The 17,065-nt window shown below is 41.2% G+C and overlaps 1 protein-coding gene across 8 annotated transcripts in view; it reads right to left on the reverse strand.

The window, feature by feature from the left end:
* foxp4 (forkhead box P4) overlaps window positions 1–17,065 on the reverse strand; it is a 130,617-nt gene that overhangs the window by 27,068 nt on the left and 86,484 nt on the right. Inside the window, exons 6-10 of one of the 8 annotated variants that reach the window (XM_082156120.1) lie at window positions 12,977–13,114; window positions 11,209–11,368; window positions 6,431–6,635; window positions 5,844–5,939; window positions 4,102–4,206 (exon numbers count right to left, since the gene is read on the reverse strand). In XM_082156120.1, the coding sequence (XP_082012246.1) occupies window positions 4,102–4,206; window positions 5,844–5,939; window positions 6,431–6,635; window positions 11,209–11,368; window positions 12,977–13,114 (704 nt within the window). Of the gene's footprint in view, window positions 1–4,101; window positions 4,207–5,843; window positions 5,940–6,430; window positions 6,636–11,208; window positions 11,372–12,976; window positions 13,115–17,065 lie in introns of all 8 variants that reach the window. The other 7 variants (XM_082156119.1, XM_082156122.1, XM_082156121.1 and 4 more) reach the window with 7 other exon arrangements.

The raw sequence follows: 17,065 nt of genomic DNA on the forward strand, positions 1-17,065 counted from the left end.
TTCAGTTCAATCGACTGTCTAATGGAACAGTTAAACACTTGAAAACAATTAAGACTTAAAAACGCTCAGTTTATGTTGAAAAACGTGGCTGTCAAAAACATTCATCCAGCGCATGTTTAGATAGACCAACAAATTAAAATAATAGTGCAAAAAGAACACATTCTGTGTGAATGTCCCCTTATTGGAAGCTGAAAGCGCTATTAAATTACCCAAAATGAACATGTACGGTGCGAGGGATGTGTAGAGCTTTGTGAATGGCAGGCGTTCGTACAGCGGGCACCGACTCCATGTGGGCCTCATTTCCTACTATAAGTGGCAGGCAGCCAGATGGGGCTATAGAATAGACAAAAAGAACACAAGAAGAGAGAGAGACTCCTCTTTTCCTGTCTTTAGCGATGACTAAAGTGTTCTGACTAGGCCAGGGTGCACGGCACTGACGGCAATATCTGTCACCCCCTCCTTCTTATCTCACGTCCCCCCCCTCTCTCCGCTTGCCCCGAGGCTATGTGAAATGAGACACCGTGCAACCAAACAACAGCTTTACTCTTAAAACTTTCCCAGACTCTCCGGCTCTTTGATGTGTGTGTCAGCGACTATCATACGCGCTTCCCTCTCCCGCCCGAGTGCACCAAGCACGCTCTTCACCCCCGTCGCCAGGGACTACCAGAGGAAATTTACATACACATCTTTTCCGGCTTGTCAATACAGCGGTCCCCTCGAGAAAGCACAGCCCTGGAGTCAAAAGATGACGCGAGGGCTAAGCATTTCATCCCAGTAAATAAACACACGAGGATGTGACCGCCACTCATTAATGGACAAGAACAGACTACTGTAAGAGATGGAGCTGACCTGCTGGATATCAAAGGTGGTGTTCGAGGGAGAGGAAGAGAAAATAAACAGCAGTTGCGTTGCGAGCCTCGAGCCCGCTGGGGCCACGGCAATGGCTGGCTCGCACCCCTGTGACAGGCGGACATGTCAGGACTTTCCACTGTGAAGTCTCATTATTTTAACACACAGAGACAATGGGACTGTTTACATCGCCTTCCCTGTCTGATCTCTTCCTCTCTTTATCTCCTCTCCTCCCCCCCCCAGCATCCCTAAAGACCCCAAACTGGCAAACACGCGCAAAGAAAAAGAGATGGCGAGAAGAAAGAAGATTGGGAAAAGGGAGATAGATGAGGGGAGGGAGCCTCTTTTTGATGTCTTTGCTTGTATCCAAGAAACAAAGGCTTCTAATTGTAAATGAGCTAATTAAGTAAACCACTAACGAAGCGTGAAAACAATTTGCTTGACCCAGCAGTGGAGCGCTCAGGAATGGAGAGGCAGAATTATGGGAGTGGGGAGTTAATCGGCCTCTGACAGCATTGAAGAGTTGCGGGCAGCTACCTGATCAGTCAGACACACATACACACACACACACACACACACACACACACGCTTCCTCTTGAACGCAGGACAGGTCAACAAGAAGAGAACCGGACATCTGTCTCTATGGTTACTTGCAGGGCACGTGTAAACTAGTTTCCTGTGCAAAAGTATTAAGCTGAACCTTTGGGGAAAAGTGTTGTGAAAGCCATACAGTTCATTTCTGGAGTTCTTGCACACTGTTGCACAACTGAATTCAGAAATTATCAGGCCTGATAATTTCACAATTATCTCTGTGTAATTTATCAACTAAATTTATTACACTAAATAATTTATCAACTTTGCTACCTCTAAAGACATTAGAAGTAGTACTATTTGTATAGTAGTAAAAAAAGAAAAACAAGATGTATGGTCACATCAGAGATAACTTTTTTTAGGCTAAAGATTACAGATATTAATATATATATATATATATATATACACACACACTCACCTAAAGGATTATTAGGAACACCTGTTCAATTTCTCATTAATGCAATTATCTAATCAACCAATCACATGGCAGTTGCTTCAATGCATTTAGGGGTGTGGTCCTGGTCAAGACAATCTCCTGAACTCCAAACTGAATGTCAGAATGGGAAAGAAAGGTGATTTAAGCAATTTTGAGCGTGGCATGGTTGTTGGTGCCAGACGGGCCGGTCTGAGTATTTCACAATCTGCTAAGTTACTGGGATTTTCACGCACAACCATGTCTAGGGTTTACAAAGAATGGTGTGAAAAGGGAAACACATCCAGTATGCGGCAGTCCTGTGGGCGAAAATGCCTTTTTGATGCTAGAGGTCAGAGGAGAATGGGCCGACTGATTCAAGCTGATAGAAGAGCAACTTTGACTGAAATAACCACTCGTTACAACCGAGGTATGCAGCAAAGCATTTGTGAAGCCACAACCGGCACAACCTTGAGGCGGATGGGCTACAACAGCAGAAGACCCCACCGGGTACCACTCATCTCCACTACAAATAGGAAAAAGAGGCTACAATTTGCACGAGCTCACCAAAATTGGACAGTTGAAGACCGGAAAAATGTTGCCTGGTCTGATGAGTCTCGATTTCTGTTGAGACATTCAGATGGTAGAGTCAGAATTTGGCGTAAACAGAATGAGAACATGGATCCATCATGCCTTGTTACCACTGTGCAGGCTGGTGGTGGTGGTGTAATGGTGTGGGGGATGTTTTCTTGGCACACTTTAGGCCCCTTAGTGCCAATTGGGCATCGTTTAAATGCCACGGCCTACCCGAGCATTGTTTCTGACCATGTCCATCCCTTTATGACCACCATGTACCCATCCTCTGATGGCTACTTCCAGCAGGATAATGCACCATGTCACAAAGCTTGAATCATTTCAAATTGGTTTCTTGAACATGACAATGAGTTCACTGTACTAAAATGGCCCCCTCAGTCACCAGATCTCAACCCAATAGAGCATCTTTGGGATGTGGTGGAACGGGAGCTTCGTGCCCTGGATGTGCATCCCACAAATCTCCATCAACTGCAAGATGCTATCCTATCAATATGGGCCAACATTTCTAAAGAATGCTTTCAGCACCTTGTTGAATCAATGCCACGTAGAATTAAGGCAGTTCTGAAGGCGAAAGGGGGTCAAACACATAATCCTAATAATCCTTTAGGTGAGTGTATATATATATATATATATATATATGAATATTCTGTATATATCTATATATAGATACATATTGTACGATAATGTTTGAAAAATTTGGAGTCAGTTTTTTTATACGTTTTTAACAGTTGTCTCTTATGCTCACCAAATATTTGTTGATTTGATCAAAAACCAGGAAAACATTTTTATTGTGAAATATTATAAAATTTTTAAATAACTTATCTATTTTAATATATTTTAACATGTAATGTATTTCTGTGATGCCAACGCTGAATTTTTAACAGCCATTACTGATTTGCTGCTAATTTTTTTTTACTGGAATCTGTTGTATATATATAATTTTTTCAGGATCCTTTGATAAATACAAAGTTCAAAAGAGCAGCATTCATTTGAAATAGAAATATTTCGTAACATTATAAATGTCTTTACTGTCACTATTGTTTTAATAAAAAAATAAATAAAATAAAAATATCTCTCTCTATTTATAATCTTTAAGGAAAACCAAAAGGTGCGTACAAACATTTATAGTCTGTGACATACTACGCATTTGCTTGTAACTCTACAGAGGGCACTCTAGTTTACTCTGATTGTGTCCTCTGACTGTGAAATACCTGTCTATCAAGCGTTAGCCCTCTTTTTTCATACACGAGTACAGTCCCACAGCGCTGGCGAATGTCTCACGCTCTCTTCAGCAATAACCTTGCACCCCCCACCTCCCTGTGGAATTCATTCGTCTCTTGTCTGTTCAAACATCACACCTGAACATGGCTGTCAGCCGCCCGGCTTTATCATTGCCTTTCCTCTCATCCCCACACTTACTTCAGCGCAAGAGAAGGCCTTTAGTTTACAAGCGATCTGCAAGCTCAACGAAAAAAGGATGAATGCACATTGACAGATGGAAATGCTAACAGCCAGAGACTTGTTTTGCGGGACGCAGTGGGCAATGATGAATGCTCTGCAGCTTGGCAGGGGGTTTTACGCGTGTTACAAGGTTTGACGTGAATGTAGCACACGATGTGCTTCTGGAGTGGATTTGACGGACAGCTGTCACTCACTTGATGAACTGGCCCATGTCCTCGCAGAGCGCTTCGCAGCCGGGCCACTTGCACTCGCCGTGTCCGAAGAGCGGGTGGGAGGCCGTGTGTTCCTCATGGGTCGAGCTGAGAAAGACAAAAAAAGATCTGGTTAGTCGAACTATAAATGATTATGTCACACTAAACTTTTACCTAAGCGGTAGGAGTGTTCAGGAAAACAGAAATTACACACCATTCTTCAAAAACATCAAAACACCTGCTTGTCTAATCAAAACAACTCATTGGGGTCGATATCTTATTGAAATGTTTTCAGACAGTCGGCATGGTAGTCTCACACACATGCGACTAATACAAAGCAATGAAGCAATGGAAACAGTCTTAAATGTTCCCTGTCTGGGAAAGCCGATAGCTTTGAGCCAGTCCTTCAGGAAGCTTTGAACAAATGCAGTTTGAGAGGACCTGGTAAATGTAAAAAAAAAAAAACAAAAAAAAAAAACACGTCAGCTTTCCATAATCGTAACTGACAGGTTTCCAATAGTAAGTGTATATCATTGTATTAGCATCTTGCACTACGACGCAGGTTCAAATGTCTGAGATGCGGCCAGGAACAACACGCCGCTATCTAATTACGAATGAACGTGGATGATCTTCAGATGTTTCTTGGTAACGATGGGAGTTCGGATAAGGTGGCTGCTGATGTGCTGACAGGGCCTGCTGGTGGGGCCTGGGGATAAACGTTATGGTTTTGTTTCATTTGAGATACAGCCACTGTGTGCTCTGTGGCCGAGAAGTCTGGATCGGGTCTCTCTGGCCCGGCTTCTGTAGAGAGATCCATAACGAATCAGCCTCGAACTCTCGCCAGCAGTCTCATCCAGCAATTTTTCATTTCGGGCCTGGCCAACAGCCACGGGCTAGCATGTAGCTTGTTTTTTTTTGTGAGGGCAGGGACCACAGAATCCTTCGTCATGTGTCTGACTGTTGCTAAGCATGGGCAGGGGGCTAAATGGGGGGTTGGGGGAGTGCGGCTTGGGGCGGTTGAAGGTCTGGGGAACTCTTCCCAATTCCACATCAGAGTACTGCTTAATATAAAGCAGCTTGCTTGCAGATGAGGCCCTCCTGATGCGGCACACACATGCTCCCTCCACCTCTTCATCAGATGTGCTGGCAGTGGACGGCCCACGCAATTCAGAAGCTGCTCGAGCGCTAGACATTACAAACTACTGGCAACCACACTGTCCACATGTGCCATGCATTAGCCTCACCGCACAGTTTTTCTTCCCTTTACAGTTGCGAGTTTGTGTGTGTTTGTGTGCAAATGTGTTAGGCCAAGTCAGGGAGAACAGTGTTAGAAGAAAACATGATGGAGGGCGTGCTTTTCTTTCTGTTTAGCCATGTCCGTGTAGCATGACAGGGTGGGGTGTGTGATAGTGCTGCTGGTGTGTGTGGGTTTATTTAGCTGTAGTTTGGAGGTCCCACCGGTGTAAAAATGGCCATATTACATAAAAAGTTCCACAGAACCGCTGCAAACATCACACTGCAGAACCATTCAAGTGAATATAAATTATACAATGTTTCTGATTCACTTATTTACATCTTGCATGTACTGTATGTGTGCATATATAGGCTTGGCTGGCCCGGTGTAGGTTTGATACATTTATATAAGAACAACAGCAGTCTAAGGTGGGTCCTCATTTAGATGTCTAGGTAACCATGTGAGCATATACATACATACATACATACATACATGTGTGTGTTTTACTCACTGAGTGCTCTGCAGGTGAGCGCCTTTGGAATAAGGCATGAGATGCTCATCACTGGACTCCTTGGTGAAGGACGAGATCCACTCAAAGAGTCTTGCTCTTAAAAATTGATAGAATGTATAAGTACCCCACAGTAGGACCACTTTTCTCTCTCTCACACACAGCTGCTCACCTCTCAGCAAAATTTTCACAGTATACTTTCACCCACTCCACACACACACACACTCATGCTAAACTGGCACAGGGGCGTCAGTCATGCTGAAGGCATGCTACGTTCTGAGGAACTCACACGAGCACCTAATATCAAATGAACCCAGGCATTTTACATCAGCTCATCAAACAGCACCTGACAGCAGAGACCTTGAAATATGACTTGTGTGACAAAAATATCTATTTATGAAATACATATGTCATGTAGCAGTTGGCACTCTGAATGCTCATGATGAAAACACATGAGTATAACTATAGCACTTGTTTGTTTCCATACTTCATTTTTATTTTAAACTGTGGATACTGGTCATTAATGTCATTGACTAACTATAAAAATATCACGTGGATAAACAAAGTTTGCTTGTGAATTTTCCACTAACCTGTCTCTCTTTGGAGTGTGCACAGAGTTCTGTCCATTTGGCAAAGGATGATGGGGGATCTGAGGTGAGACCTTGGAGGCCGAGTATGAGGTAGTGTTGGAGCTGTTGGTGGTCAGATCGAGACCCTCGTGTTTCATGGCCTCCTCTGTGCTCTGAACACTGGCCACGTCCTTCCACAACTGCTGCAGGTCAGTGGGACACATGGCTGAGATGGACAGAAAGCAATCAAGAGATTACTAAAAACTATAAATCAATATTTATTACAAATACAATAAACCATAATGTCCTTAGTCAGAAACAAAATACCACCTTTAGTAAACTATAAGTGCTATAATCCACAAACTCCATTGAAACACAAACACAAATAGGTGAGTTGACAATCCCTGAATCAACAACAGGTGCCATATGATCAAACCAATTCTAGGAGACATTCATTCAGTATGTTTATTAGTTTTCCTCATCTTTGTTGTGCTGAAGGTTATAAGCCTAGTGTTGAATGATGAGAGCTCCTTCTGAAGGCATTCAAAACCTGCGTCTTCTTATCACACATCTAAAGCCACCCCCTCTCCACCTCACCTCATCTTGAACGGCGGCCAGCTGGCAGCGCATCCCGCCCCAGAGATCTTAAAAGTCTGGCAGTGCGCTGACATTAGTGTGGCAAGCCATAAAACACAAGGCGCACACCGCACCACACTTCACTACGGGAGGGGGGAACGCCAATGGGACTTGTTAAGTTCATGGGGGAGCAGAAGGAGGGAACGGTCCAAATCTGAGGAACCAAATGGCTAATTTCAGCGTGTTTTTGTTATCTTTCAACATCTCCGCAAATCCCCCTGGCTACCTCCATTTGTAATTATCACTGTCCCGACCGGCACTGGAACTCACTGGGTGAATTAATCTTGGCGAGATGCTCTCTTGGCATTTTTTTTGTTTTATTTTCCCCTCAAACTTGCTGAATTTGGGATTGTTTTCGTCTCTTGGAAAGGCGGAGGGGGTCTAGGTTGGGAGGGAGATTTGAGGGTGTAAAAAAGAGGGGGAGGGGGGTAAGCTCGTCTGGCGCACACTGTTCCCGAAAAGCCACAGCCTGCTACGCTATCTCACATGGCAAAGACTTAATAGCAATCTAAATATTATGTCTGGTCCGCCAGCATTCTTGTCCCGGACCCCGCCAAAACAAAACTCCTGGCCTGGCTCTCTTCACCCCACCCCCTCTCTTCCCAGCAGGCCCGAGGCCAGGGAAATTATGTACGGCCACACTTGCAGCTACAGGCTGTTGTTCACTAAACACAGACAACCTGACAGAGCACCACAGGGCCACGGATGTACTTTAACCCTGCAAAAAAACCAAACCAGGCCGGTGGAGGGAGGTGTTTTCTGCAGGTTTCTACTTTTGTGAAAGAACAGCCAGAACATAGGAAGTGGAAGGGAGGACACAGGGTGGAGATGGAGCGGTTTACCTACAGTGAAGTGTTTTTGTATTGCATTTGCTTCCAAACACACAGTCGCACACACAGGGGCAGGTGAGGCGTTTCCCCTGTGGTTGGCCACACACTCTCTCTTTCTCTCACACACACTTTACAGAAAACATTGAAGTCAACCTCATCCCTATGATGGCAAAGCTGAATGTTCAGCAGCCATTACTCCAGTCTTCAGGGTCACGTGATCTTTCAGAAATCATTCTAATATGCTGATTTGGTGCTTAAGAAACATTTCTTATTAACAAAACTATTTTAAATGTTTTTTAATAATGCAAAGATTTTGAATCATTTTTGTTCAATTTAATGCATCGTTGCTCAATAAAAGTTTTTTTTTCTTTGAAATCTTACTGACCCCAAACTTTTCTTTTTAGGTGTGAACGTGTACGGTATGCTATTGTTTCACCACAGCTCGGACTACATTACACTTTGTTTACCATCTACATGTGACTAACATTCATTAAAAACATTAAAACTGCCCCTTTAGTTTTTCATGTCTGCTCCCTCGTCTAGCTTCATGCATCATAACTCCTGAAAAAAAACTGAAGAAAAGTTTGGCATGGTGATCACAAAGCATTAAGCTGAGTCCAACATATCTGGTTGCACCCTTTGGACCGGAATTAAAATGACTTACTGTAACTGTTAAGTGAATATTACAAAGAAACAAAAAGTCATCCCAGCTAGTAGTCTGTCTAATGCAGTGAGTCACTTGGGTTTGAAACTCTAGCCTTTCTGAGGGAATGACTGGACACGCCAAACAAACATGAAAACAACAACAACAACGGTTGGCGCCACCCATGGATCAGAGAACAAATCCTTTTCAGCAGCAGCTACGGCCAAGCATGACTAGCCAGAAGAATGCGCATGGTTGGCTGGCCAGTCATAATGGAGGGCTTCTTTTCAGAGAGGGATTGTGGGGAAATTCCATGATTCTGTTCTGTCGCAGGATTTGTTGAAGGGATTCCAAGAGCCCAGAGTTTATTGTTCTTCAGACCCCTTGAAACAATGACATAAGCAACGGGAGTGGGAGGCAGGCGCTGGGGTCTACGCCAGAAAGATGCCAAAGCCAAAAGTTTACAGCTGTCGCAAAAAATTATTTTCATCAATCTGCAAACCTTCCTCTGCTTTACTCCTTGCTTTGCTCTCTCCCTCTCCTTTTTTTCCTAAAAGCAGCCGTGCGCATATGTGTGTGTGAGTGTGCGCGTGTGTGTGAGTGTGCGCGTGTGTGGTAGGCCCACTCAGGATTCCGGATGACGAGTCTCTGTTTTCTTAAGACTGAAATAATCAGAGATGTCAAGAGCAATGGGCAAGAATGAGAGTCAAGCACTCTAATAAAAGACTGCGATCATTTTGGAGGCCCTATCGGCAAGAGTGGCAGGGATTTCGGCATGGAAACTGGAGTCGGCTCCCTGTTTGTTCTGTCCTGTTGAGGCTCTTGTAAAGTTATGGCCACTGTGGAACCTGTAAAAGTTGATGTGTCTAATTTCGGCGGATGGTGGCCAGTTTTCAGTCAAGATCCATTTCTGGTTGGACTCTTTGACAAAATGAGGAAAAATGGAAAAATACATTTAAAACTGATCCAAAACCTCCATTTCCTTCTGTAGGGTAAGCGCGTCTGGAGCGTGTGTAAAACTCACATACGCGCACACACACATAAGCCCCCTCCCAGCCTGTGCACAAAGCCCAGTGAATTTTGTGGCATATTTTACCTATTATCCAAACGACTGCCTTCCACAAAACCAACAATCAAGCTTTGCTTTTATCTCTTTATGAGCTGATTAAGTTAACAAGCTTCACATGTGGCTCTACGGACATGGCTGTAGTTAGTCTCTGGGGGGCTTCATCCCGCTCTAATAGATTGAGATGATAGCTCATTGCCAAATTTTGGAGGAAGAAGAATGAGGGATTCATTTTACAGCCAGCTTTATTAGCATTTAAGTTTGCGCATGTAGTAGCGGGGCAATTTGAGAGCATGCATATGTGTGTGTGTGTGTGTGTATGGTGGAGGCTGACTAAGGAAGAATAAGTGGGCGGCGGACGCAGGTCTGGCCTCAGCCTGAGAATGCCATCTGGTCCTGGGCTACGGGCATGAACACAGATGCTGCATTTATTTAGCACACTGCATTTCCTCCAGAGCTCCACTTTCCTTTAATAGGCATCACTAAAGGAGCGAATCAGACGTTCTGTGGTGTTTTTCTGGCTGTTGAGGACAAGAGGCGAGCTGTGAAAGAGACAGACCACCGGGTTGAAAAGCCTGCGGTTGTAGCACCTCACCCTGGGGCTAGACGGAGTCATATTTTTGCGGTCAATATTGACCAGCTAAGAGTTTTTTACCTTCAAAGATATGCATTAGTTCAAGTGAGTCAGTAATTGCAACAAAACTAGCTGACAAAAAATTACTGCACCCAAATTCCCTTTCATAGCACGTACTAAATTCGATAAAGAACATTCTTCCCTTGTCACACAAATAGCAGGTGTAATTGATTTCAATAGTCTGACGTTAACATGTTGCTAAGCTTAGCAGCACAAAACACTCATCTTATAAGCAAAAAACATAGCAAAAAAATACTGTATAAAATAGTACACTGAACTAATTACACTTAACTATTTTTAGTGATATACATGAAATATGTTTATTTATAATGTGTTCATTTGACCATTGATGAAGTACATTGTGCACATACTACATATACTACACAAATACATTTCTACACACACTATATCTGCCTTTATACTGCTTGGCATGTTCCTTTGACTGGTTCATTCTTTCTTTCAACTAAGGCCAAACATATATTTTTAAACGTGTTTATTTGTCTTTGACTTGTTTTTCAGAATATCTAAAAAGTCCTTGGAATAAAATAAATGCCCACAATGTGTAAAATATTAAGACTTGTTTTCATTTTCATCTTGTATATGAGTATTTTGTCTTACTACACTAGTACATTTTCCCTTTAAGTATAAACAAGAAAATCTGGCAGTGCAATAAAAAACACTTATTCAAGATACAAACTACAAAAACAAGTCTGAATATTTTATGCAGTGTTGATTCTCATAAATTCATTGCAAGTATTTTTAGATATTTGAACTGGAAAACAAGACAAAATACTACTTTTTAGAATCTGGCAGTACTTGTGGCCTCAAAGAATGGCAAAGTGTCTGTTGAAACTCAACAGATGCAGTTTGTCATAGAGGTACTGTATCAGAAAAGCATAGAAATGGGACAGCCTACTCATTTGCTGGAAAAACAGTGAATCCTGAGCCTTGTTTAACAGATCATTTGTGTAATTGCATTGGTATGTGTACCTTGCTGCAGGCTCTGAATGGGTACTGCTCCTTGGCCCGGTTGTAGGTTCACCAGGCCCTGTCTTTGTAGATTTAGAATGTGTTGCTGCTGTAGTTGTTGCATCTGGATCAACTGCTGTTGGAAAGCCAGCTGTTTATTCCCCAACTGCTGCTGCTGCTGCTGCTGAGAGAGAGAGAGAGAGAGAGAGAGAGAGAGAGAGAGAGAGAGAGAGAGAGAGAGAGAGAGAGAGAGAGAGAGAGAGAGAGAGAGAGAGAGAGAGAGCGAGAGAGAGAGAGAGAGCGAGAGAGAGAGAGAGAGCGAGAGCGAGAGCGAGAGAGAGAGAGAGAAGCATGTTAAACAAACAACAAAACAAAGAGATGGGAAAAGTGGGAGGAAGAGACTGGGAGAGCTGCAGGATGGAGAGGGCGGGAAAGAGGAGACATTCATTGGTTTTTATAAGCCTTCAACCTCGTCCAGGACATGTTTAGATAGGACATATCCTGGAATAGAGATATTTTCCCCGCCAATCACCAAAGCACATCCTGTGGCGGTAGACAACAAGCAGACAACAGGCTTGGTTCAAAGTGTCGAAGTGCATTGTGAAGCCTCATGCATTAAGAGATAACGCATTAATCTGTGTGTGACAGTTCCATGTGGTCTAGGACCGACAACCAAAGACACGCTCGCAAACACGCTCGTTCATTCCTGCGTGTAGCAATCTGTTAGCATGTGGTTGGCTCGCAATTAACACGGCAATAAACAGTGACTAACAACATCTGTGCGCAATGTTAAGAACAGTTCCAGATTATATGACATCAGATGTTTATCATTTTACAATAAGGCTTGGTATTTTTTCACTATGCATGAAATGTGTTTTGTGAAACATGAGAAGCATGACTCCAAAACTCTCTTGCGCTGTTTAATAAACAGGTCTCAATGTGAGTGGATAGTCATCGTTCAGCTTTCAAGAGATTTATTTTTGTTCCAGCTGACTTCTGGTGACGTTTAACAAAGAGATGAAAAACCTGTTTTATCAGCTATGACATAAGCACAGTGTACTCCAAGACAAGCCCTAAACTTATAAAAAAAAAACTTCAGATCTTTAGCCAGAGGTGAGAAAGAACAGAAAAAAGGGCCAAGGTGAAGAAAAGGCTGGAAAAGACCAATTTAAAAGTGATGCATGTTTTTTATGTTTAAAGTGACCTACTGTAATATGACATCATTGACTCAACTGATGACATTGAGAGTTTGTGCCAGGACTACACTACCGTTCAAAAGTTTGGGGGTAAGTACGATTTTTACGATCGTACGATTATTAATACTTTTATTTAAAAAGGATGCACTGAATTGATCAAAAGTGATAAATACATCTATAATGTTACAAACTATTTATATTTCAAATAAAGATTTCCTTTACAGCTTTCCTGTAACAAATATTCATCAACACATACTGAAAAAAGTAAAAGGTTTTCACAAAACCAGTTTCCAACTTTGATTAAATATTTATTTTGCAACAAATCAACATATTACAATGATTTTTTAAGGATCGTGTGATACTGAAGACTGAAGTAATGAGTGCTGAAAATTCAGCTTTGCCATCACAGGAATAAATAATATTCAAAAAAAAAATTTAAATAGAAAATAGTTATTTTAAATAACAATATTACAGTTTTTACTATATTTTTGATTAAATAAATGCAGCTTCAATGAGACTTATTTCAAAAACATTACATTAAAACATTAAAAACAAAATTCTTACAAACCCTAAACTTTTGAACAGAAGTGTACCTGATTTTCTATATATCCGATAAGGTCAGTTGGTGTCGTGGTGATAAATATCCTCCTTCCTGAACCGGCCTGAGTCAAATCAGTGTTTCCAGCAACACGCTTTTTGATGTTCCCCCAATGAGAGATGGGCCTTATCTCCTTTAAGATAACGGCACAAAAAAAGTGGAGGGGAGAGAGAAAAATATGTTGAAGGAGGGAAGGAAAATAAAAAAGGAAAATAATTAAAGGTAGTTTCTTAATCTCACTGTCAGAGAAGTGCTTGAGGCCACCACCCGAGGCACAAAGCCTCATGGGAAAGGGCCACATGGGTCAACACCAACAGAGAAGAGAGAAAACACAAGCCCTTTCCAAAACCTACTGAGCTGGTTTGTTCCCTACAGTACACCCTACACATGCAAAACGATTTGGAATAGGCAGCATATAATCAACTCATCAGCAATCAACTCACAATTGATTTGAATAGACTGACATTAACATGGTGCTAAGCTAAGCTAACTTAAGTATAATTCTATACTTTATAAGCAATGATCTGTCATGATTATGTGCGACATGACTTTTTGCCTTCTGATGAATTTCGAAATTGAGCAACAACATTACAAAATTGCTTCACATAGGGACCTCATTTTTCATTTTATAATTACACCTAATTTTCGCCAATGTTCAGCACATATAAGTGCACCCATACACACACACAAAGAAAATATTTGAGAACATCTTAGGTATTTTTCAAGAATTGCACTTACGAACTTCGTAGACTTTATCTAAAGAAATTTCTTAACTTCTTTCTTAATCTGGCCCCAACTCTCCGTGGAGAGACGCACCTGTTCTCCCCCCTAACTTTGAGACTGAAAGATGTGATGAAAGTGTGAACAAAGAAAATTCAGTTAACAAACACAACCGAAGAAGTGAGCTAATGCCAATATTCAGCATGTCTATCCCTCTCTCTTCCTCCTCCTCTTCATCCCCGTCTCCTCTCCTTTCTATTTCTTTCCTTGTTTCGGTCTCATGGGACACAGTTCAAGTTCTTTAACACATTGTGTCTGCACGCTGTTTACATTAGATGCAGTTGAGTGGCTAAAGCTAGCGAAGTAACAGGCCTGTCAGCTTGATTTATGAGCACATCAAACAGAGTTTGGGCACGCCAGGCCCGACTGACAGCGCTACTTCATTAGGCTGACTCCAGGGTGACTCCACAGCTCAACCGTCAAACTGAGAGAGAGATAGAGAGAGAGAGAGAGCGGGCGAAACAATAAAAAAAACAGAAAAAGAGCAAAAGTCTGGATTGATGATGCAAAAATGTGTGTGGCAACCATCTCGCCCGCTTTTCTATCTGTCTATCTCACCTCTCAACCTGCTTGTGCTGACTGGCAGGGATATGGGTTGCAATTAAAGCATCTTTTACTGAAGGAGAGCATAAAGTGTCATCTCTCCATCTTCAGCAGCTTTACAAAAACAAAGCCATGAGTATGAGCTTCTGATATCAATCACGGATTTTATGAACAGGCCTTGATTATTGAAATATGATGCTACTAATGAGGAATGAAAGGAAAATATAATATTTTGATGACAAAATTGATGTGGTGGTATTATGGCCAGAGATACAGTTTGTTTAACGGTTTCAGGGGTCAGTTTCCAGTGCCAGTTGAACCAACAGCATGGCAGAACATGGATTTCAGAGGACGAAAAGCTTTAACAGAGGGCTAGAGGGATGAGAAACAACACCACACGTTCTTGTGTTCTTCTTTCGTCTCCTCACGCCTGACTGCTTTACTCTTAGTCCAGTGCTGTCAGTGCAATCATCCCCAGGGGAACACCACTACACAGCAGACAAAACGCAAACAAACACACACGAATCCTTAAACATGGCCTAATCCAATATGCTAATATCCGATTTTCCTTGCTGTAATAATCCAGACAGCATGTATTTGTCAGTTAAAATATATATGTAATTGAGACATCCCTGCCTCACAACTCTTTACGTTTATTTAACACTTTTTAAATAATTTAAAAAGAGAATTTAATACGGCACTGGCGAGCTGTCATTGTGCGCACGTTTCAGGTGTTTATTCACAAAGAGCTGCTCACCATATAGATTTGAGTTCTTTTTTTTGCGTCTTATGTATATATGTATATGTTTGTGTATATATATGTATATATGTTTGTGTGTGTATATATATATATATATATATATATATATATATATATATATATATATATGTATATATGTATATGTATATATATATGTGTGTGTTTGTGTATATATATATATGTGTATGTATATATTTGTATAAAACATACATATATACATAAACATATACATATATAATTATATATACATAAGAAAAAAAAACAACAAAAAAACTATATATCTATATGGTGAGCAGCTCTTTTGTGAATAAACACCTGAAACGTGCGCACAATGACAGCTCGCCAGTGCCGTATTAAATTCTCTTTTAAATTAGTTAAAGTGCTAAATAAATGTAAAGAGTTTTGAGGCAGGGGTGTCTCACCTCTTTGGCCTTCTTCCCTGCTTGCTGTTTGACAGTGTTTAACTATTCAATGTTTGTATATTTCCAACCTGTTAGACCTAACTGAAAATCCTAAAGCAATGTTCACAAGGTTGCATAGGTCAAAAACAATGAAAACAATAACTTTTTTTGTGCATTTTAGCAGGGCAGGTAAGAATTTGAACCAGCCTGACTGTGCCTGTAGAAAAAAATAAAAAACCTTAGTGTTAAGCTGTGATAATATTAAAGGTATTTTCAGTACTGGTATCAGTGACACTGGGCTTTATTCATAGTGCTTAGTAAAGATGTCATTAAACCAAAATGTTTAATATATCTTTATGTTGTTTCTAAATTATTTTGGAGATTCAATGTGAAAGTATTACAATATAAAAATATATTAAAAACAATGTTAGGTGAAATTAAATCGCCGAAAAAAAATGTGATTAAATTTTTTTTTTAATCAATTGACAGCACTAAATAAAATACTTAAAAATGAACCATTTAAATATAAAAAAATCATTTTAAATTCCAACATCCAACCTTAAATTAATAATAATAATAATAACACTAGTAATAATATAAAAAAGTAAAATAAAAGTAAGTAAAAAATAAAATAACAAATAATTAAAGCTATTTTAATATTAATTTAATTTTAATTTGAGAAAACAGGTGGCCGTACAGTAGATTTCCAACCTAATAAAATTGTGTGGTGGGGTAGCAGTAAGGAGTACTTGGGTTTCTTACCGAGACAGTAACGCAAAAGCACACGTTCAGTATGTACGACTGGACCGCAGCATGTTGGCCAAGCATTCTCGTCTACATTTGAGTAGTTGCATAGTGCCAAATTTCAGGCCGAAAAAAAGAGGCCCTGAACAAACGTGAGCTGATCCGCGGGGAAGAGGAGCTGACCACTGCCCTCCCGATTTAATTTCCCTACTCAGAGAGCACACCATCTCCCTTGCTCTAATATTTAATAAGGGAAAATGTCTGAAAAACTCCTGAGGCCTTGAATAAGGTTAGTCATGATTTTTTATACCTTTCCCCTCCCTCTCACTTTTCAATCTTTTTTCTTTTCTTTTTTTTCCCTTCTGTCTCTGACACGTTCCTTGGCTATCTGTGGAAAATGTCAGGATACTGGTCTCATTTGAAGAGTGTGTGTGTTTCGGGCACCTTGTGCATTTGCCACGCATTTGCTCTATCAGTCACTATACTGTCTAGGGCATATCTAACGGGTCTAAATCCCTGTCGTCCACGGCCTTAGCATCCTCCCCAACCTCAGTCTCTCACCTGCTATGAAGTCAAGAGCTCATTCATTTTTTTGATCCTCTCAGTCACACATACAGAGGACTGCAAACCACCCTCAACCCTATGCAGCTTAGATGGGATTTGTCCTATTTGCTATTTGTGGTGGAGTTGTTAGCTGCGACCATGAATACAACTGAGACTGTAGATTATTCTCTCATATAAGCCAGTCTCCTAACATGGTCAAGCTGGTTAGGGTGTTGTGTTTGCTGTTATGATGGTTTTTGGGCACTTTTCAGCTGAAATGTCAGCTGGGAGGCTAGTTAAACCAGCCAAAAAT

Source organism: Leuciscus leuciscus, assembly GCF_965113295.1.
Source record: "Leuciscus leuciscus genome assembly, chromosome: 23".
NCBI classification, from domain to species: Eukaryota; Metazoa; Chordata; class Actinopteri; order Cypriniformes; family Leuciscidae; genus Leuciscus; species Leuciscus leuciscus.